Genomic DNA, 25095 nt, shown 5'->3' on the forward strand with positions numbered 1-25095 from the left:
ATATAAATGAATTTTATTTTTTAAGGCTCAGAGGGAGCCATGACTCCCCTCTGCTCCCTGGCTATCCCCCGTTGTTGAAACTGACCTGAGGTTGATTGGATCAAGACGAGTTTACCCAGCCAGGGACATGACACATCTCTCTACTCAAGAGGAGATTTTCATGTGATTCCACACTCATCCATGGTTAGGTGGGTTGGAAATAAGGACGCATTAAAGTTTGCCAACCATATTTTTTATTTGGTTGGAGAGGTAGGAGGGATCGATGACGTGAGGGGGCGTTGCCAAATTTAACTTGTTTCGCTTTATGGAATCTATGTATTACAACAAAATATAAAATTTTGTATCGAATACAAATGGGGACTGTTATGGAGAGTTTATTTCTCTTTCTCTCACGCTTAATTAAGAGTTCAAAAATCAAAATTTGAATTCGAGATTCAATATAATTGAATTGGATTCGGATAATTTAAATATCTAATTGATCAAATTCAGATATTCTATTTATGTCGAATAGTTAATTGGATTCAATTTCAAATATGATCTGATTCAATTCGATAAGTTTCTAAATTTGACTAATTATTTATTCTTATATATAATATATAAAATATTTAAATGTCTAATATAATATATATATAATGATTAAAATATATAAGTAATTTATATATTTATATAAATAAACTATTTATTTTATATATTTATTAATTACTTAAAATAATTAATTAATTGAATTTGAATACCGAATTTTTTAATCGGATTCGAATTCGAATATTGCTTGATCCAATTCAAATTTGATCCGTTTACACCCGTACACCTAATTGATGAACAATTTACTTTGTCATTCAAGATTTATTTGCAAGTTTATATTTTATGATGGGTGACTATACCTACTTTTTCATTCAAAATTTATTTGCAGATGTCTATTTTAGGGTTTTTATTTATTTGTACAGTTGTAATAGTGGCAAAAGGAAGAATCCATCAACATTGAGAATTTGCATGAACACCCCATATGTGTCTCATAATCCACTCCAACCATGTGTTGAGAATATCTCTAGAAGATGTTTCTAATACAAGCTGAAAGGTGAACGTTGAAAATGCTGTGTGAGGGGTCAATCTGAAATCCAAAATTCAAGGAGCTCATTATAGTGGCCTTGGATCTACTGCCCACCAAGAAGTCACTTCATCTAATTCAAGGTATCAAATCAAAGGTTTTGATTTAATTGTTCGGAGAAGTACAGTCTGGCCCAATACAGATTTTTTATTTTTACAACAAAACTATAAACATTCAAAAGATCAAAAACAACACGCCCATGAGTTAGTATCAATTTGTAACTGTCATTCTCCTAGCGCCTACGTGTTGTAGCAAATGTAGATTGAAATTGAAAGGAAAGTGAATGTGATAGGTAACCCAATTGGAGTTGTTGGTGAGGGCAGTTAGTATTTAGTAGACAAATGCTTTTGATTATTGTATAATTTGCACTATGATTGTTCTCTCTCACAATCACGCTGCATGAATCTACTATTATAGAAAAGTAATGATAGGTTCAGTGCAGATTTCTGAATTCTACTATAAAGTTATAAATATTCAAAATATCAAACCCCCCCCCCCCCGCTTTATACACCATAACTCCAATACTGTTCATAAATTAACATCAATACCGAATTGATACTTGTCCCAATTATACTTTCGGCCTATAAATTCTGACCCTGGGCTGAACCGTCATTCCGAGTTCCGAACTCAACGTGACAACCTCGTCAATCTGAACCGGCACCTACCACTATTACTTTCACTCTGTGTTCAAATCAAAATCATCCCCACTTATACTGAATTGCATTAATTCAAACAATAAGGCTTTTACTCTTTGGTTTGTTTAATTAATGCTTGAAATTAGGACTGAGCATAAAAAGTGAAAATACTTCTGTAAATGCCACCTGGAAATGAATAAAGGGGTTCAGGTGATGAAAATGATGGAGAGTTGAACTATAAATTTTCCAAAACCCAGGAGCATCTCCTCAACGCATAAAAGCCCACCAAAAGTCGAGCTTTTTTTGATGAGTCTATGCAAGAGATCGACGAGACGAGTGGGTCTGTGGGTGAGGTGATTGGTGAAGCACACAACAATGGCACTAGCAGAATTGGGTCTCGGTCCTCTCGGAGATAGCTTGGAGGAGCTCCGGTGGACATTCGAAAGCGGGAAGACACGAAGCATATCTTGGAGGAAAGCTCAGCTGCAAGCACTCCTCAATTTCCTGCGCGACAACGAAGAACAAATCTTGGAAGCTATCCACGAAGACGTCGGCAAGCACCGAGTCGAAGCTTTTCGTGATGAAGTAAGTCGATCTAACTAGAGAGCACAGACACGTAAAATTCTTTGTTTCCGCCGTTTTCTTGATGGTTCCATGCCTATTGCTAACCATGGAGCTTATTAATTACTTGAAAGCTCAACCATTCAATCATTCAAGATGATCAGCCCCAACATTCAATTCAGTTGTGCAGAAAACTCAGACAAATGGGCCAAGACTTGATATCCTCCACCTCCAATTTCGTCTTTAGATGTCCAGATTTACAACAGGCTATGTATTGGCTACCTCCACCTAATCATGAAAAATCAGGCCTCTCGAATTGTCGTGGATAGGAAATCCAGGTGTGGGTAAAACAGTAATTGCCCCTTTTGAGTTTTGACAAAGGGGAGGGCGTGGGCGGCAGGATTCGAACCTGCGCGGGCAGAGCCCACATGATTTCTAGTCATGCCCGATAACCACTCCGGCACGCCCACATAGATAACTATGTAACGGCTATGTATTGGCTACCTCCACCTAATCATGAAAAATCAGGCCTCCCGAATTGTCGTGTATAGGAAATCCAGGTGTGGGTAAAACAGTAATTGCCCCTTTTGAGTTTTGACAAAAGGGAGGGCGTGGGCGGCAGGATTCGAACCTGCGCGGGCAGAGCCCACATGATTTCTAGTCATGCCCGATAACCACTCCGGCACGCCCACATAGATAACTATGTAACGGCTATGTATTAGCTACCTCCACCTAATCATGAAAAATCAGGCCTCTCGAATTGTCGTGGATAGGAAATCTAGGTGCGAGTAAAACAGTAATTGCCCCTTTTGAGTTTTGACAAAAGGAAGGGCGTGGGCGGCAGGATTCGAACCTGCGCGGGCAGAGCCCACATGATTTCTAGTCATGCCCGATAACCACTCCGGCACGCCCACATAGATAACTATGTAACGACTCCTTAACAACTAAAGTTCTTTTGTTTATTTTTTTTTCTTCGCTGTAAGATATTCTAATCAGGTTAGACTTGGATTAAGTTGGCTGAAGTACCCCTTCGCTTCAGAATTCAGATTGGGCTTGAGCTGACCTCAACGGCTCAACCCAACCAAACTGCCCCATTTTGTACCCTTATTTATCTTTTAATTTTGGCCCAGTTCACGGTGGGTCGTACTCTGGGGTCAAATTTTCACTTACCCATATATGGGGTGGAGTTCAGATCAGTGCCCCACAACATAGTATAGCACATCCCAGCCGTGTATTGGAAATATCTTCCGATGATGATATTATCATTTTTGTTATTATCATTGAAAGATATTCCCAATACATAACAGAAATATGCTGCGGGATGTTGTGGGGCATGCACAGATATAAACTCTACGGGGTGTTATGCAGTACACAAGAACGGCTAGTGCAGAAAACAGGTCAAATCTGGCGTATTATCTTTGAACAGGGAGCAGATAAAGGGTGGATTTCAGTTGAACCGAATTGAATATCTGGTTATTTGAGCTTGGATTCAATTTAAGTTGGAATTAGAGAATTTGAGCTCTAAATTGATTAAGCTCAAAAGCTCATATATTCAAGTTCAGCTTAACTCTGTTCGAATTTGACTGTAGTCCAAATTTAATATAAAAATTAAAAAATATATTTTGATTTTACAAATAAAATTTATTTATTATTATATAAAAAATAAAAATATTATATAAAATATAATCTTGATTAAACTCACAAGTCTCACAAGCCATCAAATTGATTAATAAACAAACCTATAAATTATAAATTAGGCTCGAACTCAACCTGAAACTCAATATAAACCAATCCGAATCAAACATCATGAAATGCACAAGAGTGCGATCCCATCTGATCTGGACCTTATACCCAAAACCTTAAAATCAGATTCCCAAAATTTGATTTCAGGTTGGGTTTGGACGGCCTTTAGTCCAGTTTAAAACCTTGCTCCTTCCTGCTGGCCATTAGTTAAACTGTTAAAGATATGCGCATACATAGAGTACATACATGATTTATAATTACTTATATGTGCTCCTGCCTCCCGCCAACCAACAACAATTACCATCCTTTTTCTCCTAGAGGTGTCTTGTGAAGCTGGTTGTCTTTTGTTCTCCTTTTCCTAATTGGATTGTTAATCTTGTAAATCAGGACTCTATGATTTCTGTTGTTTCCAAGGTTTTTAAAATCGGACTGAACAGGGAATTGTTGTGGGTTGGTTTTCAGTCTGAATGAATATTCGTTCTGACAAAAAAAATATATATATAAAATAAAAAACAGAAAGCAATCTGTCCAAATTGATGATTTGATCGCCTAAGTCAATAATTTGCTAACCAAAAAGCGGTTTTGGGATAAAACATGACCGATTCCTGGTTTTCTTTGTCTTTGAGGTTAATATTTTAGTTTGCATGTACCTTTACCTTTTAGGTCGGAGTCCTAATAAAATCACTGACGCTCAATTTGGATTGCTTGGAGAAATGGGTTGCACCAAAAAAGGTACGTTAATTTTTTTCTGGTTATTCATTTACACATTTGTTTCATCACCATAAAAGATAAAAATTATAACATACGGCAAAAAATGGTGGAAGAAAGTAAGAGAAACAGATACTTCTTACCTTATTTTCTATTAAACCCAAAAACAGCCTTATCATTAATGGATGGAACCTATAGCATTAATGTACATTGTGGCATTGTCAATGTACTTCTTTTGGTAAAATTCTGTTAATATAATTCTGCAACGGAAATTTTATATGAATTTGCAGACTAAACTACCTCTGGCTTTCTTCCCTGCAACTGCTGAATTGCTGCCCGAACCTCTTGGCCTTGTTCTCATATTCTCCTCTTGGAACTTTCCCATAAGTGAGTTATGTTTTTGCTTTTTTTTTCTTTGTTACTATTTTGGCTAGCTTGATATCAATTTATGTTCTCCTTAGGCTCAGTTTGGAAGGAGTACAAATGTAAATATGCAGAGTGCAAAACCTTATGTTCTTTGCTTTTTTTTTCTTTGTTACTATTTTGGCTAGCTTGATATCAATTTATGTTCTCCTTAGGCTCAGTTTGGAAGGAGTACAAATGTAAATATGCAGAGTGCAAAACCTTATATTTTAATTTCAATTTCTGTATATATTTGCATTTGTACTCTTTCCAAACTGAGCAGTATATATAATGCGAGGGTGCAAGACTTTGAGAAACCAATTGAATTGTATTCTCTCTCTCTCTCCTTATGGTTTTCGCTGAAAGGTATAGTTGGACTTTGCTTATCCACACTTCAATCCCAACAGGCTTTTGCGTGAGCGGGCATGTTAAATAATAAAAGCCTATCCAAGCCAAGAACATCGCCTAACAGCTTGAGCTTTTAAGTTGAATGATTCTTTGAGATGATAACAAAGCCAGTTTGACCAAGTCGTATAGTGTTCGATCCACACCACCCCATTACAATGGGCTTTTGTGTGAGGGGGCATGTCAGAGAATAAAAACCTACTTAGGGACCTCATTTAACAACTTAAGCTTTTAAGTTTAATGGTTCTTTGAGATTGTAATGGAGCCTGTTTGACCAAATGGTCTAGTTTTCGATCCACATCACCCCATTATAATTAATTAAATTTTAGTAAAAGGTATGGATGGGCCTATGTTTGTCTACACTTCAAGCCCAATGGGCTTTCGTGTGAGGGGGTGTGTTAGAGAATAAAAACCTATTCAGAAACTTCATCTAACACCTTAAGCTTTTAAGTTAAATGGTCCTTTGAGATGGCATCGAACCTGAACCTGTTTGACAAAGTGGTCTACTGTTTGATCTTCATCCCCCATTATAACTAATTAAATTTAAACATAAGGTATGGGTGGGCATGTTATTCAAGGACCTTAAGCTTTTATTTCATGTCCCTAAATGGGTTTTTATTCTCTAACAATGGCAATAATCTCTAATTCCGGTTCTTTTGGTGTTCTAAATAACTGTTAATATTTGGCTACAGCTCTGGCTAATTACATTTATATGATCTCTCACATACTTGTCCAGCTAATGAGATGTTTGGTTTCAGGCCTGGCATTGGAACCACTGATCGGAGCCATATCTGCAGGCAACACAGCAGTTATCAAACCTTCTGAAGTTTCTCCTACATGCTCCTCTTTTCTTGCCACTGTCATTCCACGCTACCTGGACAATAAAGCAATTAAGGTTATTGAAGGTGGAGCAGCTATTGCAGCACAACTCTTAGAAGAGAAATGGGACAAGATATTCTTCACTGGTAGTAATCAATACTTGACCATTTACATTCCACCACAAATAGAAATCCATAGGCTTTTTGTTTTGAAATATGGATATAGCTAGAGAGACCCATACCCATTAAATCACATATCTTCTATCTTGTATAAGCTTATTGGATGGTCTTAAGTCTTAACCATGCAAAGTATCATATGGCATTTGCCTCCAACTTATGTTTTTGCTACTCCTATCTCTACATGTTATCAGGGAGTCCACGTGTAGGGCGTATCGTTATGTCTGCGGCTGCGAAGCATCTGACACCTGTAACTTTAGAGTTAGGTGGAAAATGCCCTGTTGTCTTAGACACCCGATTTAGCTCCTCAGAAATGGAGGTAATTGCTGTATTGCTATTCCTTTTACTGTTCTGGCACATTAAGATCTGGTATGGAGATCACCTTTGAGCAGCGATAGATAAATTACTAACATAAAGAAAGGTGAAATAGATCATATTACATTCTTTTGATGTTAATAATCATTATATATAGATGGTGTCATTAGCTGTTTTGGTTGAGTTTTGTTCTGTTCCATTCACATAAGTTAGAGATGGATACCTGTATGGTCTATCCATATACTGCATCCATACATGATGTAGGCTGGTGGGCATTAGATCATTTTCTGCAGATAGTACTCCATGTTCTAAACTAAATTTCTGAAGCAAATGTAGCAGTAGTTGACATTTCATTTTGCATGGACAATGGCCTAAACCTTTCCTTTTCCTTTATTCTTTATTCTCTCTCTTTTTCTTAATTATGTTTTGATTAATTCAAGGTGGTTGTCAAAAGAATAGCATGGGGGAAATGGGGGCTCTGCAATGGCCAATCATGTATAGGAGTTGACTATGTCCTTGTAGAAGAAAAGTCTGCATGTACTCTGGTATTCTATAAATAACCTCATTTCTCCTTCCTTCTGACTTGATTTAAGATCTGGAAGTTAGTAACAATTTCACAATATGATATTATTCTTCGACTTTTGCTCTTCACAGATTGGTTTATTAAAAAAGGCAATCAACAAATTCTATGGTAACGACACAAAGGAATGCAACGACTATGTCAGGATTATCAATGAGCACCATTTTGAGAGATTGCATAAGCTTATAAGAGATCCAGCAGTTGCAAATTCAATAGTTCATGGTGGTTCAGTAGATAAAGAGAAATTGTAATTTCTATGGCCCTTCATATAACAGTACTCTTTCCAATCATGGATAAGGAAATGACAGTGGAATGCTATGCCTTCATACATAACTTTATGTTGGAAAAGAAATGGTTAGAATCATCCAGGCAGATCTAAGAGCCAGTTTGGTTTGTGGGGGAATAGGGGTCTGAACTCGAAATCGGAATGGAACGTTCTGATTCCAACTGTTTGGTAGGGCAGATTTGGAATCCCATTCCCCCATTTGAGGGAATGAGCATTCTCTCCCCCTCCCTTGGGAATGAAACCCCATTCCAGATTAATTTCAATTCCCATTCTGATTCATGTCTGAACAAACAAACAGTGGGAATAAAACATTCGGATTCCAATTCCAACTGCAAACCAAATGGATCCTAACTTCACTAAGATCGACACATTGATCAAGATGGTCTACATCATTGTATATGCAATTCCTGTTTGGTATAGAGACACCCTAATAGTAAATTATATATTAGCAATACAGTGTCACATCCTTCCTCTTAGATTATATGATGAGTACTGGTTTTTTTCTTATCATCTTCTTTTCTCTTGTCAAGGTTCATTGAGCCAATAATTTTATTGAATCCTCCACTTGAATCTGATATCATGACTGAGGAAATCTTTGGTCCATTTCTTCCAATAATCACGGTGAGAATTCTTTCACCGAGGTGTTTTCTGAAAAATGCTGCAATTTCGTGCATGTATTGAAGACAACTCAACTATTCACATCATAATTGTCCTTTTGCAGTTGAAGAATATTCAACAGAGTGCTGGATTTATAAAATCCAGAACGAAGCCTCTCGCCCTATATGTCTTCACCAAAGATGAGACACTGAAGAAACTGATGATATCACAAACATCTTCGGGAAGCATAACTTTTAATGATGTTGCATTTCAAGTACTTCAGCACTTAAAATTCTTGTTGTGTTTGACATTTTATTTCACTTTGTTGTTACCCCCCGCACCCACCTACATACACACACATAAGAGTGTCAATGCACCAGTTTTGGATTGAACCCCGTCTAGTCCAAAATCAATTTAGATGGATTGGATGGACCAATAAGACATATTGGATTGGACCAATCTGATCCAAAATATTTATTAGATTGGATTGGACCTGGTCCATCCGTAATAAATTTATATTGGATTGGATAGAATTAAGTCAATATCTGATCCATTGATATAAGATAAGAATATAGGTGTCAATGGAATAGGTTTGATTTGAAACCAATCTAAATCAAAACAAATTTGAACAGATTGGATGGTCCAGACATTGAATTGGATCCGTCCGGAATGGTCCAAAATATTCATTGGACTGAATTGGACCTGGTCCATTTATAATGAGCTCACATTGGACTGGACCGGATTGGACCAAATCCAGTCCAATTGACACTCCTACCCCCACACACACATACACTTCTATATATTGTTTGGTGAACTAAAGCATTTTCCTTTTATATTTGTAGTTCTTATCAGACAGCTTACCATTTGGAGGTGTTGGTCAGAGTGGTATGGGAAGGTACCATGGGAAGTTCTCTTTTGATGAATTCACCCATGAAAAGGCAGTTCTTCGAAGAACCTTATTATTAGACCTGGAGCCAAGATACCCTCCGTGGAATGATTTCAAGTTGAAATTCATCAGATTGCTTTATAAATATGATTATTTTGGGTTGCTTCTCCTCCTGCTGGGGTTGAAGAGATAATAATCAGACCTTCTCTGTCAAAATTAGTAGGGACACTTTGTGCAGTAAATAGATGCGCATGTATTATGTATGTACTTAATGTCAAGCAATTCTCAAAGATTCGTAATAAGAATTTGTTGAATTGAGTATCAAGCAATTTCCATACTGGGTTTACATCATTAAATAATGACAGCTTGAACAATCATATAGACCTTGGATGATCAAAGTCCAAGGAAAAAAACCCATAGCTATTCAGTTCTGTTGATCTTCTTGAGCAACACTCTTTTCCATTCTCAGGACATTGTATTTCTAACTTCAGTTTTAATGAATCTTATACATTTTTTTTTTTAGTATGAGGTTTGGGACGGGGTTTGAAAACTGAAATAAGGATAGTAATTCCATTAAAGGCAAATTAAAGATAAGAATCCCTACAGAGTTAATCCTAAGCAGATGATGCTTAGGAGAGTCCGATTTTCTACCCGTGACAATTCTACCCACTTCTACCCATATAATATCGCAATCAAATATGACAACATCTCATCCTCTTACATATTATTATGCACGAGAAAATATTCTCAAGGAGTTAATAAAATTATTGTGGGTAGGAAATCCGGAGTCACGTTAGGGCATTTCACAGTGGATAGCCTTCAAGACTAATCCTCGTTGCTATGCAAAACTGTACTCTGATGTTGGTACTTTGCATAAATGATATGACCTACTCCCTCCTTCCAATGAAGAAAATATAGGATGTGGAAATACAGGGTCCCCTTATGATTAATGTTATTATGCACATAATGTCTGATGTCTAAATTCTAAAATGCATAAAACCAGGCCAGGTTTGATGTACATCTCCCAAGATTATAAGACCCTTCACCCTCCACTCCATATCTCAATATTAATTCAACGTGTGTCGTGCTTAATTGATGGGTTCAGTTCAGTACTTCATTATAGTCCTGGTCAACGTAGACCTGGCCCGAGCTGATAAACAAATGCGTATGACCAGCTCTGAACCAGGCCCTACAGGGTCTGAATAGCAAAACCAGAACTGGCCCAATTAGTAATTGGGACTATCAGGTGTATAACCTGTTAAGACCAGACTATAATTGACGTATTTAATTTGACAAGAAGCCCACTCATTTGTTAAATTAACACATATGGACATGATAATACACTCACAACAACCAAGATTCATCCTGATCCAGAAAGGCAGAAGCATAATGCATAACATAATTGGATTGGCTCTAGGGGTATCCATGGACCGATTTTGGGTTGGATCTCATGCAAATCAAAATCAATTTGGATGGGCCAATAAAACATATTAAATTGGATCAATTCAGAGTTGATGGTCCAAAATATTTATTAGATTAGATTGGACCTGGTCCATCTGTAATGAATTTATATTGTATTGGGTTGGATTGGCGATCCATTGGTAAAAGATAAGAATACAGGCATAAATGGACCAAATTTGAGTTGGAACCAATCTAAACTAAAACAAATTTGAGTAGATTGGACGGTCCAGACATTGAATTGGACTAGTCCAAAATATTCCAAAGTATTCATCAGATTGGATTAGACTTGGTCCATCTGTAATAAATTCATATTGAACCAGACCTGATTGGACCAAATCGATTCCAATTGACACCCCTAGTACCGGACACTGTTTGTTTCTGTCAAATGTAAGTATCCCATTAACAACCCAACGGCTTATGTCTAACCATTTAAATTTTTAAAGTGAGTCCTAATTGGCTATGCGTAGGACTGTCAGCAGTTGAGTTGAAAAGTCTAAGAATCAAGCCTGATTAGTTATGTAACTTTATTTTATATGTATAAAAGCCTGATTAGTTGTCACTTTTATGATACTGGTTGATTGGTTATCATTTTCTAGGTATCATTGCTTTTATCAGTAAGTTGAATTCTAAAGTTAAAAATTGTAAATTTCTATGTCATTTATTTTTTGTTTATTTAAAAAATAAGAATAAATTACTTAAGCTTCCTCTATGTTTTACTATAATGGATAGTAAAAAACTCCTTCCAATTTTCAGGGGATAATAGCACCCGTACCTTTTAGATTAATGTGAGTGGGGATGGCAATTTCCACCCTACTCAACGGGCACCTATGCATTCTCTCTCATGAGGTGCTTTTTTTTTGAGAATGAATTTTTAGGATGGGGATAGGTTTTAGGATTTTATAACCCATACATGTATGGATATGATATTAGGCTAAACACTACTCTCCCTGACCTGTAAATTAAATTTACTAAAAAGCCCTTAATGCTTATAATATTTGAATTTGTTGTTATAAGGCATATGAAATTATGTATTATTTGTTGAATTTAATCATGTTTTGAATCTTATGTATATGTGTTTTCTACATATAATTAGAAATTTTGATATTTGCTCATTTTATTGCTTATAAATAATAGGAATAATAGGAGATTAGATGTTGTAGTGGACCAACCCACTCCACCCTCAAATGTGGAGAGGGTAGGGGTCAAGGATGGTGTTTCATTTTCATGTATGGGGAAGGTTTGGATTCTAAAAATCCAACTCTTTATGGATTTTGGAGATGATAGAGTTGGACGGTTTGGGGAGGTTGGGAAGGTCTATAATCTACAAAACTTTCCCCGAATCACCTTGGTGCCATCCCTAACTGGGATAGGCTCATATATCCATTACAATATTATAAATCAGGAAATGCATAAAATCATCAATTTTAGATCATAACATCATTGTTAGTCATATGCTCTAAACCAGTTTTCAAAAAATTGGACCAATTGAGCCATGATTCAAACCCCTAACCGGTTTGGTCACACTAGGGGTGTAATCAAGCCGAATTGAGCAAAACTTATGTATGTTTTGTTTTCGGTGGCATTTGATAAATCTGAAAGTTAAAAAGATATTAATGGCATCTGAAATCTAAAAAGATATTTTCACTTTTAGAGGCTTTGAATAGAGAAGGTTGTTTGTGTTGGATCAAACCTTCAGCATCTGGAATTCCTTAATTTTACTATTTTACCCCTAGAACATACTATTTGGTAATTTCAAGTTCAACTTGTACTATTTTATAAAATATAATTTATTAAATTCAAAATAATATTGAAAAATATGAATAAATTATGATAAATTATAAAAAAAAGTATTAAAATAAGAATAAAATTGAATATATATATATATATATAAATTAAAAATAAATTATTAAAAGTTAAAATAACAACGACAATAGTAATAATGTCCATGAAGCAATGAAAAAAATATTTAATATCAAATTATTAAACTAAACCTATTAAACTATTTAATAATTAAAAATTCAAATAACTAATAATTAATACAAATAAAAATTGTAAAAAATAATTTATTAAGATAAGAATATAATTGGAAGTATGTATAAATTTATAAATTAAAAAATTATTAATAATAAAATTCGAACGCCACTATTGAGAGTTGCAACGGCGATGGTGGGAAGACAAGGAGAGAAAGAGAGGGAGAGAGGGTGAGGAAACACGAATGCCGCTGCTGAGAGTTGTAGTGACGGTGATGGGAAGATAGGAGAGAGAGAGAGAGGGTGAGGGAAATCGAATTTCATTGCAACTTTTTGCAACACCGGTGGTGAGAAGAGAGAGAGAGAGAGAGAGAGAGAGAGAGAGAGAGAGAGGGAGGGAGGGAGGAAGGGAGAAGGAGAGAGAGAGGGAAATGTTGTTGTTAAGAGTTGCAGTAGCGATGGCAAGAAGACAAGGGGGGAGAGAGAGAGAGTGGGAAACTAAACGCCACTACAACTCTTTGCAATGGCGTTGGCGAGAATACAGGGGGAGAGAGAGAGAGAGAGAGAGGGAGAGGGAAATACCACTGTTGAGAGTTTCAGCGGTGGTGGCTGGAAGACAAGGAAAGAGAGAGGGAGAGGGTGAGGGAAATCGAGGATGGGCATTTTTGTCTTTTAGTGTAGTCTAAAAAATTTCTAAGCACATTAGTTATTGGCCTACCTCTTACAAATTCAGATCTAAAAATGCATTTCAGATCTGAATTTTCTGACTCAACCCAAACATAGGTGGCGTCTGAAAAGCAACATTTTTAGACTTCAGAGGTCTGAAAAGTGTTATCAAACGCCACCTTTTAGTTTGATTAAAATACTATAAGCTCCAGTTTAGATAGAAAGGTTGAAAATGAATATTTTTATATTGGGTAAATTACAAAGCCCCCCCCCATACTATGGGGTCTGTGACAAAGGCCCTCCTATACTTTGTTTTGCGACAAAGACCCCCCTATACTATGGCCATGAGACAAAGACCCCCTTGACCGTTAAGTGAGATGACTAAATGCGTTAAATTACCAAAATACCCCACTAAACTTTTTTTAATTTCCTTTTTTTGCCCTTTTTCTCTTAAAACCTATTTAGCCTATTGTTTTCCCTTTCTCTCTTCTTTTTCCCTCCCTCACCGTCCTCTCTCATTCATTCTCTCTCCCAACTCTTCAAAATGAAAGGACAGAGGAAACCCACTTCTCATCTTCCCTTTCTCTCTTCTCCATCTTTAATCTCGTCTCTATAGTTGTTGTCGACTATGCCACGATCATGGGAAACTGCAATGCTTGATATCCCAACAACATATGTCTGCCCATATCTCCATCTTCTCCATCTTCAATCTTTTACTCATCATCATTGTCAACTTCTTCTGCTTCCATGGCAACCAGGAGAGGGAGAAAAAAAGGACAGAAGGACTTGTGGTCGATGAAGCTGGAGACTCTCCTCCTACAACACTTGCGGAGCTGGAGCCGGAGCCGCCTCCCCTGCAACACTTAGAGCCGGAGCCGGCGTCACATCCTGACCTAAAGACCCTGTCGTCGATGCTAATCCTTCCTTTGCCATCCACGAGTCCTGCAATAATGGTAGCCACCGACTTGATCTCAAGGTCTTGTTTTCTCCACCACTTGACAAGGGTAGATTCATCAAAGAACATATCCTTACTTAACTGCTTATTTTTTTCTGCAACTGAAACTAATGTCTCCAATTCCACCACCATGGTTTTCACTTCCGATCCACTTCTACTTCTGATTTTCTTCTCTGGTACTTAACTCCTTCGCTCGCTCTTGACTGTAGTCATTTTTTTTAGAAAGCTCTCGACTTCAGTTCGACCATGAAAGATCCAAACAAACCAGTAACAAGCTACCCACAAGGCTACCACCAGGGGCAAGCTAGCTACAATTCCAACAGCTACCCTCCGGCGCAGTCTAGCTACTCCGCTGCATCCACCGCCACCGGTACATCCTACCCATACACCGCACCACCACCAGTAGCTTACTACAACACCAATCCATACTATACCCCGCATTACGACCAACAGTGCACTACCTTCTTTCGTCGCTTCATCGCTACAATTGTTGCCGTTGCCAATATTCTAAGAGGAATGAAAAGTTGCAAGAAGAAGAAGAACAAGAAGAAAAGTAATAGCCCATCTAAGAATTCTTAGAGGAGCCATTGCCAATAATTTCATCTCCATGGCGGAAGATCTTGAGCTCAGTTTGAGTTGGATTCATTCCTTGAAAATGCTTTCGGCCAAGCATTTGAAGATTTGTGTTGACTTTATTGAATTCCACTCTATGGATTTTCAGACTGTCGGACTGTGACCTCATTGATCTTATTCCGAACTTTGACTTGGATTTGGCACTAAAGAATTCTAAGATAGAATCGATTGATGAACCCGTAAATACTGCCTGCCCATAAGTTTTCTAGTTAGGGGTTTGAACTATTTGTCAATAGTTATGAACAACGTTTTTTTTCTTTCTTTTTAGATTTTAAGGAGCTTGAAGGAATAAGCTTGATGATCAAATAGAGTTTTTGTCATTGAGTTCATTTATCTCTTTATACAAAGATGTTTTCAAAGTGGAGGGAGTTTTGTCATTGAGTACCTGGGATTTCTACTTCCCTCAACGAGAGTGATCAGTTATGTTGAACCGATTGAAGTTTTTTTTTTTTTCTTTTTTTTATGACATCTCTCTCACACTTTTCCCTCTGTATGTGAACTATGTGTTTGGTTGAGTAGATATGCTTTATTCCTATTTAAAATGATAGAGTAAATTCTTTCTTTTTAGATTTTAAGGAGCTTGAAGGAATAAGCTTGATGATCAAATAGAGTTTTTGTCATTGAGTTCATTTATCTCTTTATACAAAGATGGGTTCAAAGTGGAGGGAGTTTTGTCATTGAGTACCTGGGATTTCTACTTCCCTCAACGAGAGTGATCAGTTATGTTGAACCGATTGAAGTTTTTTTTTTTTTTCTTTTTTTTATGACATCTCTCTCACACTTTTCCCTCTGTATGTGAACTATGTGTTTGGTTGAGTAGATATGCTTTATTCCTATTTAAAATGATAGAGTAAAATATGTTTATGGGTTTAATATTTAGGCCATGTTCGCTTTTCGGTAAGTTATTTACCCAGGTAAATGCAGTTACCTGGGTAAGTTTTTCCTGGGAAACACTTACCCGGGTAAGCGCATTTATCCATGTTCTTTTATTTCTCATGTAAATAAGGCAATGACCATTTTAGCCATAAAATCCATTATTAAAAAGGGCATTTTTGTTCCATTCAAGTGTTGAAAACTTTTCCCCTAGGTGGGAAAGTTATTTATTCACCTAGGAGATGAGTATCACTTATCCTGGTAAGTGATACCCAAGAAAATAAACTTTCCTTGATCCCCACTTAAATTTGAGAAAAAGAACATGAGATTCTTGGTCAATGGGACCAAAATCCCATTGACCAACTTTCCCCCTCTCAAAATCCGAAAAAAGAATACTCCCTTAATGTCAAATTTTACTTTATTTGTTTGATGATTTGTAGCAAATTGACTTTGGAGGAATATGGCGGAGTGGTGAAGATGTTTTAACATTTTTTCTTTTTATTTAGATTATGAATAAGCTTTTGGTTCCCATGGCTTGAATGGGTGTGTTTATTACTTTTGATTTTTTTTCCCTTTCAAATTCCAGTTTTGTGAATGGTTTCTTTTTTTTTTTATTGCTCACTTTGTGGTCATAATAGATTATAATAAACTAAATATGTGCCTTATATGATGTAGGATTTTAAATTTTCAATCTTTAATGTTGTGTATGTACAAGATGTAATGCTGGTTGCTTAAAGCTATTTTGTAGGCATTGCAATTCGAGTATTAAATGCTAATTTTAAACTTTAAAAATTTTTTGTAGCCTAAAAAAGTTTTTTGGATATATTCAAATCCTGTAAAGTTGCTTTCCATTTAATGGCTTAGAGGGCAAAACAATGGGACACCAAAAAAAGTTCAAATCCTGTAACGTGTTCCAAAGGTGACATGTACATGTTGGAATCTTAGGACTTGGACCTCTCTTGAATACAAAAAAAAAAAAGGACCTCCTCTCTTGAGATTGACATCTAGAAAATTGCATATGTGGGAGGTCGGAATACTTTGCGGTTGGTTTTTTTGAGTAATAGCTTTAGCGGTGGAACTCTTTTTTTTTTTTTTCCGACAGTTGATGGGCTTTACTAATAAAACTAATTTTATAAAAATCCATCCCATTTAATAACATCAAAACTAAAAATTTTAAGTTCCACTCAAAATTAAATTTAAAAATATTACTTTTAAATTCTAAAATACTAATATTTAATAAATTGTTAAAGCATTATTAATTTGAGTTAATATTTATTAATTTAAATCCATTAAAGTTCCAGTTAAAGTAATAAACATTAACCCAAAAAAATAATGAACCTATCAATCAATGATGCCATAGGCTCCTTTTGTTTCAATCTCTCTTAATAAATCCCATGCATTGCATAATATTTATATATAATATAAATACGTTATTTTTAATACCATGTTTATAGAATTTCTAATAATTATAGTATTTTAATAATTACAACATTATTAATTGATTAATAGTATTTATTACTAAAATTAGTTATTCTATTTATTAATTAATAGTATTTATTAGTATATAATTAGCAATATTATTAATTAATTAACAATGTTTATTAATTAACAGTATTTGTTAAAATACTGTATTTATTAATCATCGGTGTTTTAATAATTTAACCATATTTATTAAATAAAGTTAATTTTAATAAATACTGATAATTAATTCTAATTACCAATATTTTACTTAATTTTGGTATTTTAACAAATACAATATTTTGAGTAATTATAGCAGTATTAATTAATCAGCAGTATTTTATTAAAGTATTGTATTTATTCAAAATAGTATTTTTAATAATTACAGAATTTTAACAAATACCATATTTTTAATAAATACAGTATTTTTAGTAATTATAATATTATTAATTAATTAAAATTATTTATTAAAATACTGTACTTAATAATAAAACTAGATAAAATAGAGTATTATTCCAAAAGTACCCTAACACTTTTTTGTATAGAAAAAAAAGTTGACCAAATAGAAAAAAAATAGAGTGGGCATTGCTTGGCTCATGAATAGGTCTAATTGTATATATCAAAAATCATATGAAATAAAAATTTAAACATCTTTTTCAACTTTTTTAAAAAATGGACCTCTCATAGCTTGGCCTGACCTGCGGCCTAGCCTGGCCCAAGGCCATCGACTAGCCCGGCCCACAGCACGGCATGGGCCCATGCTGCCAAACCGACCCCCCAAATTATCCTAGGGAGGGAGGCACAACCTGAGACACCCTACGGACTAGCACGACAAAGTGCGGGCTGCATGCGGGTTGTGCCGTGCCGGCCCAACATGACTCGATTTACACCTCTACCTAAACCCACCCAATACTGGGGACGGGGCGGGGATTCCCCATCCTTGATGAGAAGTGGGGTGCCTTGCCCCTAAACTCGCCCGACATTGAGTGATTGCCTTGCCCAGAACCTGCCTAACACAAGGGATGGGGCGGGGATGGAGTAGAGTGTCTTGACTATAGTGTAGGAAGAGGGATGGGGTGCCCCGCATTGAACTCTCTCCATTGTCATTCCTATATAATTGTTAGTTATTAGTGATAATAATAAAAACGACAGCTTTTATAATTATTTTTATTTATTTAAAGTTAACCAAATTTTCATTTAAAAATAATAAAAATAATAATTATTAAAATCACTACAAATTAAATTTATTATAAAATATTTATTCATATTAATTAATAATAATTATTTTCTATAATACAACACTAAATGAAAAATATAATTATTAAAATTTTAGATATTAACAATAATTTTGAATACTTTTAGTTAATTAACAACAAATTTTGCCTATTAATTTAATATTAATTAATAATAAATAAAAAATATTAAATCTTTCAAATTTTCCTGTGGATCGCACGGGTCCCGCTAGTATATATATAAAGCAATTCATTCCATGTGGACTTCTGTCTCTCCCTCAAAACTCACCCCAAAATCCCCTTTCTAGTTTTCTAAATTCTTTTATTTTTGAAATTTTTAATTCCATGTAATTAGATCTTCATGTCTCCTTTCTTCAGCGCAACAACGTCAAAATCATGAGAAGTTAGGAAGTTCTTCGTTGATATAACACAAAGAACTTCAAGCTTCTTGGACTCTTCCCTTTGATCTGACGTCTCTTTCCCTTTCCCATTTCATCTCATACACCTCTTTCCTCTTCAAAATTTTCTTCCTCCCCTACCAAATGAATCAAGATCCTAAGTAAAGCAGTCATTCAGTCCTAGTAGATCGTGGAGATTCAGAAACTCGATTCTTGGAAATTTAGAGACCCAAAGAAGCCTGGTTGGGCATTCCTAGATCAGGGCAGAGCACTCAGACACCAGGTTGATCGTAAAAGGTTCCTCTCTCATCCTAGGCATGTGAATCATTCTCTTCCAACATCATTTGGATATTTTTCGGCGTCCAATGTAGCTTTAATGTCTCCCGGGCGTCTAAAACCAAAACAGGGGATGAAACCAATGAAAAATCTTACCTAAATTGATGAAAAATCTCATTTCCTAGTGTGAATAATGCCTGCCAGTGTTATTCCCGCTTAAATACAGTGTTTAGGGGTGAAAATCCATGGAAGTTGGCCCCTTGCATGTGCTATAGTGGTTGCTACATCGAGCGACAACTGTAGCTATATGCGGGTGAAGAAGAAAGATATTGCGGGTCAGGTCTTGCATATCTGACCCATATCAACAATTATATAATGAAATGATTAAGTAATAATTACTCATAATTATTACTTAAAAATAAATAATTAGTAATAAGTTATTAAAATTAAATAATAATTGGGGCAGCGCCATAGAAAACTGCAATTGGTAGTTTTAGGATTAGATTTAGTCCACACGTGTTTGATGCTCACCATTTTCCAAAATTGAGTTTGATTATGGGAAAAAAAATAGATGATAAATGGTGTGTTCAAAAGCTTGTCGTTAAGCACTTCTGAACACCAATTTAATATTTATAAATTTTTTTCCGATTCTCAAACAATTAAAGCACAGTAAAAGGGTGAGAACAGATCATATCCATAAGAAAACGAGGGAAAAATTAATACGTACTCAAATCCGGACAAGAGAACACAAGTGAGAGTTGCAAAAATATAGAAATTAATTAATTAAATTGGAAAATTAGAATCCGAACACTGCTAAAAGTTAAAAGTGCAGAAAAATAAATAAATATAGAAACAAATAAATGACGGAAACGAAATAAAAAATGTTGTAATCCGATCAGAGGTAGCAGTCTCCGAATCTCTCCTTCAACCCTCGAACTTCTCGAGCTAGGCCTTCCGTCTTACTTGGCCAAATTCCAAATCTACAGAAAAAAAAAACGAAGATCAAACATAATGAAAATAAATTGCAAAAAGGAAATAAATAACAAAAATTAAAAATAAAGCTAATGGTTGGGATCTGAATCTAGAGGTGGTAGCAATGTCTTTGGGGAACTGCAAGTAGGAATCCCTCCTCTTGCTTGGGCATCCTCCTCTTCCTCTACCCTTGAACTTCTCAAGATCAGCCTTTCGCTTTACCTCGGGGCAGAATCCAACCCTTTGTCAGGAGCCCTTAGGTCCTTTTTGTAGAGAAGGGTGGATAAAACTGGGACTAGAGAGAAAGATGGAGACGATAGTTGGGTTTTAGCAATGATATAGGCACCCTAGGGTTTCTAATGAAGGGTTACGATGGTTCTGGGTTGATCCTAAGGTTGAGAAGAAAAGGAGAGGGCACCCAATATTATGTAGGGCTAAGATTTGGGCGCCTAGAAATGGAGGGTGGAGGTTAAGGCACCTAGGGTTGAAAGGTGGAGATTAAAAGGAATGGGTGGCGCCCTAAAGTTGATGGTTGACATAGAAAATGGAATAGAGGGCTGAGATCTAATGACTAGGGGTTGAATGGTGAGGATTAGAAGTTAGGTGGTGCCCTAGGGTTAGAAAGCTAAAAAGGGAGTGCTCTAGAATGTATGGTGGAGATTAGAAGGGATGGAAGGTGGAGATTTACCAGCTAAGGGCGGATAAAGTTTGTTAAGGATGAAAAGAATGAGTTAGAAGGCGCCCTAGGGTTTGTTAAGGATGAAAATAATGAGTTAGAAGGCGCCCTAGGGTTTGTTAAGGATAAAAAGAAATGAGTTAGAAGGCGCCCTAGGGTTTGCTAAGGAGAGGGGAGCATGCTAATACAGTAGGAGGAGCGCCATTCTGGGTTTAACAGATAGGAGGCGTCCTCATGTTTTCAGTTTTTCACAAAAACACCCCATCTCTCAACTGGACTTCACACCAGCTTCCAAAAAACTGCATTTCAGCCATTTAACTTCCCCAGTTTTCCACAAAAGTTGCATAGAGACCCTTAAAGGTCACAACATTGAATTTAAGTGGGAAAATGGCACACTTTGACGCCGAAAATACCCCTGAAATGATGCCTTTAAGGCATCAAAATACAGATTTATCACACCCCCAACTTAACCATACTAGTCCCTTAGCAATGCAGCCTTAAAATTACACTAAGTAATGAGATCATTCCCATTGCAAGATCATCCCTAATAAAATTAGCCAAGTATCCTGATTCCAGAATTTTCAAACTTTGTATAGATCGTATTGGGCTTAAGGGATAAAACTGTCATACTTTGAATATTACAGAAACTTGGCTTAAAAATTTTATAACCCTTCCATTTGTAGATTGTCTTGATAAGCTGATATTGATCTTTAAAATTAGGCGAGTATTCTTCTTATCATTTCTAACAAAGGATTTCTACCCTTGAACTTGATATGCACACTTATTTTTATTTGTTACCTTCCACCATTTTACACGAATCTCAACACTTGCCTTAGGTGAAGAGACCCAGTTACTAAGTGTTGTTAGACAGTTTTGTACGCCCTTAGCTTCAATCAGAATGATGTACTTTATGAGTTTATTTTAAATGAATAAAATAGCATATTTGATTCATGTTCCCTTGGTATGTTTCTGTGTAATACCCTTAAACTGGACATTTAATGAGACCCGTGTTAGTTTAGAATGTTCACAGCCAATGGGTCAATCTGGGGAGACCTATCCTGTTAAGGCTGACACTGTTGTGCCACCAAGTTGGTTAGGGTGGTCTGTCTCAGCTGCCAGGGTGAGACCCTAGGCACATACAATGTAGGATTAATCGAATCTTTGACCTGGACCAGATTTTCAGTATTGCCCTAGACCTTGGAGATTAATGGGCAAAACTGGAAACTTACACCCAACCCCTAGACTTAATTATGATACTGCACTAGGTGTCGGATTGGACTATCTTTGATGTACCAATCAGTGAGATCCTTAGTGGGGGTCAAAACCTGGGTATGTTGGGACAGTCTGAGAATTTATCTGAGTGGGTGATCATAGTGACAGGATCAGCCCCTTTGTCGGACAAAGGTAATGATCGGGGATGCACTCTTTCTCTGATGGAAACCAAGACTGCCGGCAGTCGATTTCAATCGCTGAGATTTGTTTTGCAAAGTATATTTTATATGAGATATAAACGTATATATATTATGGTTTCTGAAATATTTGCAAAAGGTTTTAATTCTCGGGATCCATATAAATAGAGGGTGCAACACTATTCTTTACAGCCGAGGGAGAGGTCCTCTCTTGTCGGGCAGTGTTTGATCATTATGGGCTGAGAGGTAGAGTGTAAGACCATTGAGGGTAATGCCTGATGGGCTAATCTTGCACCTGCCCACAGTCCCTGGGTGTTACAAGGTGGTTTGGCCCAGGGACCACTTAGGGTAAGTGTTGGGCCCATAGAGCTCATTTGATGGGTTTCAGGGGGTGCACTGTCCACAACAGTGTATTCGACTGGGCCTTGTAATAAAGGCTAGGCTGAGAGACCACTTTGGGGTTACAAATAAGGAAGGGGGCGACAGCCTTTAGAAAGAGATAATTACATCCTCTTTAGAGCTGAAAACATAGAAGAAAGATTTCTTCAATACTTGCAAAGATCTTTCTTGCCGCCTCCTTCCTACAGTCGCTAAACATCCAGTTTGATCTCCAACTTTGTGGGAGAAGTCAAGATTTGATCTTGACATCAGTTCTTTGTGAAAGAATTGAAAGGAAGATGTGCTCACGTGCCATCCTGTTGTTTCTTGCGAAGGTCAGAGTTCTTGGAGAAGAACACTGTTAATTCTACTCCATCCTACACTGTGCCATTTTTAGTGGGAACAGTCTTTGGATCCTTCCTTGGGCGTGAACACCTTCGTTGGGAGATATTATTTCTCCGTATTAGGTATAATCCTCTCATACTCTTTTTGGTTTAGATGTGGTTCAGTTTATGGTTCAAGATTGATCATTGAAAATATGATTTTCTAAATAGGGAATGCGATTCCCAGTTGAAGGGAGAGAAAAATTTTTGAAATTTGCCCCTTTATTCTGCAAGATTTGTAAATCCATACGATGAATCTCTCATCCCTTCAAGTGTTAGGTAAGTGCCTTTGGCATTCCCTTTTCCGTTTGATGCGAATCTCGACACTTGACTTAGGTGAAGAGACCTAGTTACTAAGTCTAGGGTGTCCATTGACCTTTTCTTTTCTTTTTTCTTTTCTTTTTTGCAAACACTGTTCAGGATAGTCCACTATCTCTAACAATTTTGAAGAATTTTTGTCTAATTTTTCAATCTTTCTCTTTTTACCTTTACAGGGGCAAACTTGGGAGTATTTTCTAATTTCTAAATGGTTTCGACAATATTCAAATGAAACCAATTTTGACTCCTATCACTTGCTACCAATTTTGACTCCTATCACTTGCTACCAATTTCTACAAATTCAATATTATTTTATCAGTTTCCTTAACTTTTTCTATTTGGGAATCTCTTTTAATGGAAAAAAATTAGTGAAATTTTAATTCTATATATTTAAAGGCTTAGCTTCTCATTTTTTTTTTCTCTCTCTCTCTCTCTCTTTCCTCACCCCCAACTTAAATGCCATTGTCCTCAACGACATAACTAGACTGATGCACAAAGGATTTGGGCCAAAGGGAACAATGAATAGGGTTTTCCTGAGGTGTTCAAGGTCTACCACCTGGTCTCGAATCAAAAGAAAAACTCAACTCCTAAAAGCAGAAACACTAAAAACTATGTTGGGTTGCCAAGGGGTAGAGTTTTTCTTTTGAATGGGATTGCAGAGGTTGTGGGTAACCCTGATACGGTTGGGCCAATTGGTTCCTAGGGTTTACCTGCTCGAATTGACTTTGTACTAGTGGCCTCTGAAACTATTGTGCCATAGAATTAGATGGATGATGATATTGTTGGGATTATAGATTGGATTGATGTGTCCTCCAAGAAAAGTTAGGGTGATTTCTCCACCCAGGGTTGTAAGTATTTGAATATGGATCATTGTTGGGCCTTGAGAAACTCTAGGCTGCCTGAACTTGTTATTGAATAAAGGGTGGAAACTGGGCCACCATGGGGCAGTCATCAACCTGGTGGATCGGGCTAGCACAGATGGAGCACACTTCGGGATAGGGTGTAGATGGGCCTGATTGCTGGTTAAAGGTGAAATTTGATCAAGCTCTGGGCTAGAAGATCTACCCTGTCCAACTTTCTAGAAATGGCATTCAAGTCCATTTTTGCCTCAGGCTCTACAACTAGATGTCCTTGTCTTAAAATTCACCACTACCCTTTTATGAAAGAAGTCAACTTTAAAGTTTGAACCACTAGCATAAATAAGGAAACAATCACGAACAAGTTCACATAATTACTCTATTCTCTTTCGGTTATTTGGAAAAATAGGACCCTTGTCCTTTGAGAACTTCTCATATCACATTTGAATTATCTTTATCAATTGTCTTCTGATTCTATCCACCATGGTAATAATGAGCTTGTCCCTAACACCCATTATCCACTTATTAACTAATTCAGAGAAGTTATTACATATGTCATCACTCCGTGCCCTAGGTCAAAATGTTAATATAGACCATAAGTTTGGTAGAACCCTCTTCACCCACTCAAATGCATCTTTGTCCAATTCCTTTAATACCCTCATATGTCACTAGGGTTGGCCACGAGTCAAGTTTCTCACGAGCTATTCGAGCTTGGCTTAGTTTGTTTTAAACCAAGCTTTGAGTCAAGCTTGAGCCTAATATAAAGGCTCGTTTGTTAATCAAGCCTAGTGAAGCTTGACTCATGAGGCTTGCGAGCCTAGTATAATAAATAATTTTTTTTATTATATACATACAACATATACACATAAATATATAAATACATATAATAAATAATTTTTATTATATAATAATATTTTATATATAATATTTTTATTTTTATGTATAATGGTAAATAATATTTA

The 25095-nt window shown here is 36.4% G+C and overlaps 1 protein-coding gene and 3 non-coding genes across 4 annotated transcripts; 1 reads left to right on the forward strand and 3 right to left on the reverse strand.

Annotated features, from left to right (window-relative positions):
* Positions 1-1949: 1949 nt before the first annotated feature.
* LOC148849144 (aldehyde dehydrogenase family 3 member F1-like) lies at positions 1950-9543 on the forward strand. Its single transcript, XM_088952462.1, has 10 exons — positions 1950-2325; positions 4708-4776; positions 5043-5139; positions 6318-6524; positions 6749-6873; positions 7310-7414; positions 7524-7696; positions 8266-8356; positions 8457-8606; positions 9175-9543. The coding sequence occupies exons 1-10, from the start codon at positions 2116-2118 to the stop codon at positions 9409-9411; spliced, it is 1464 nt and encodes a 487-aa protein (XP_088808588.1). The 5' UTR covers positions 1950-2115; the 3' UTR covers positions 9412-9543.
* On the reverse strand, positions 2690-2771 carry TRNAS-AGA (transfer RNA serine (anticodon AGA)). Its single transcript has one exon. It is a non-coding gene; the product is annotated as a tRNA-Ser (tRNA).
* TRNAS-AGA (transfer RNA serine (anticodon AGA)) lies at positions 2912-2993 on the reverse strand. Its single transcript has one exon. It is a non-coding gene; the product is annotated as a tRNA-Ser (tRNA).
* Positions 3134-3215, reverse strand: TRNAS-AGA (transfer RNA serine (anticodon AGA)). The gene has a single exon. It is a non-coding gene; the product is annotated as a tRNA-Ser (tRNA).
* Positions 9544-25095: the final 15552 nt, after the last annotated feature.

Source organism: Nelumbo lutea, chromosome 6 (genome assembly GCF_056320005.1).
Source record: "Nelumbo lutea isolate HS-2025 chromosome 6, American lotus-T2T, whole genome shotgun sequence".
Taxonomy (NCBI): domain Eukaryota; kingdom Viridiplantae; phylum Streptophyta; class Magnoliopsida; order Proteales; family Nelumbonaceae; genus Nelumbo; species Nelumbo lutea.

Bases quoted from the DNA above. Each gene is read 5' to 3' on its own strand.
- LOC148849144 (XM_088952462.1), top strand. From the start codon at position 2,116: ATGGCACTAGCAGAATTGGGTCTCGGTCCTCTCGGAGATAGCTTGGAG. The intron at 6,874-7,309 runs GTAATTGCTGTA...GATTAATTCAAG, and splicing joins TTAGCTCCTCAGAAATGGAG to GTGGTTGTCAAAAGAATAGC. The intron at 8,607-9,174 runs GTACTTCAGCAC...TTATATTTGTAG, and splicing joins TTAATGATGTTGCATTTCAA to TTCTTATCAGACAGCTTACC.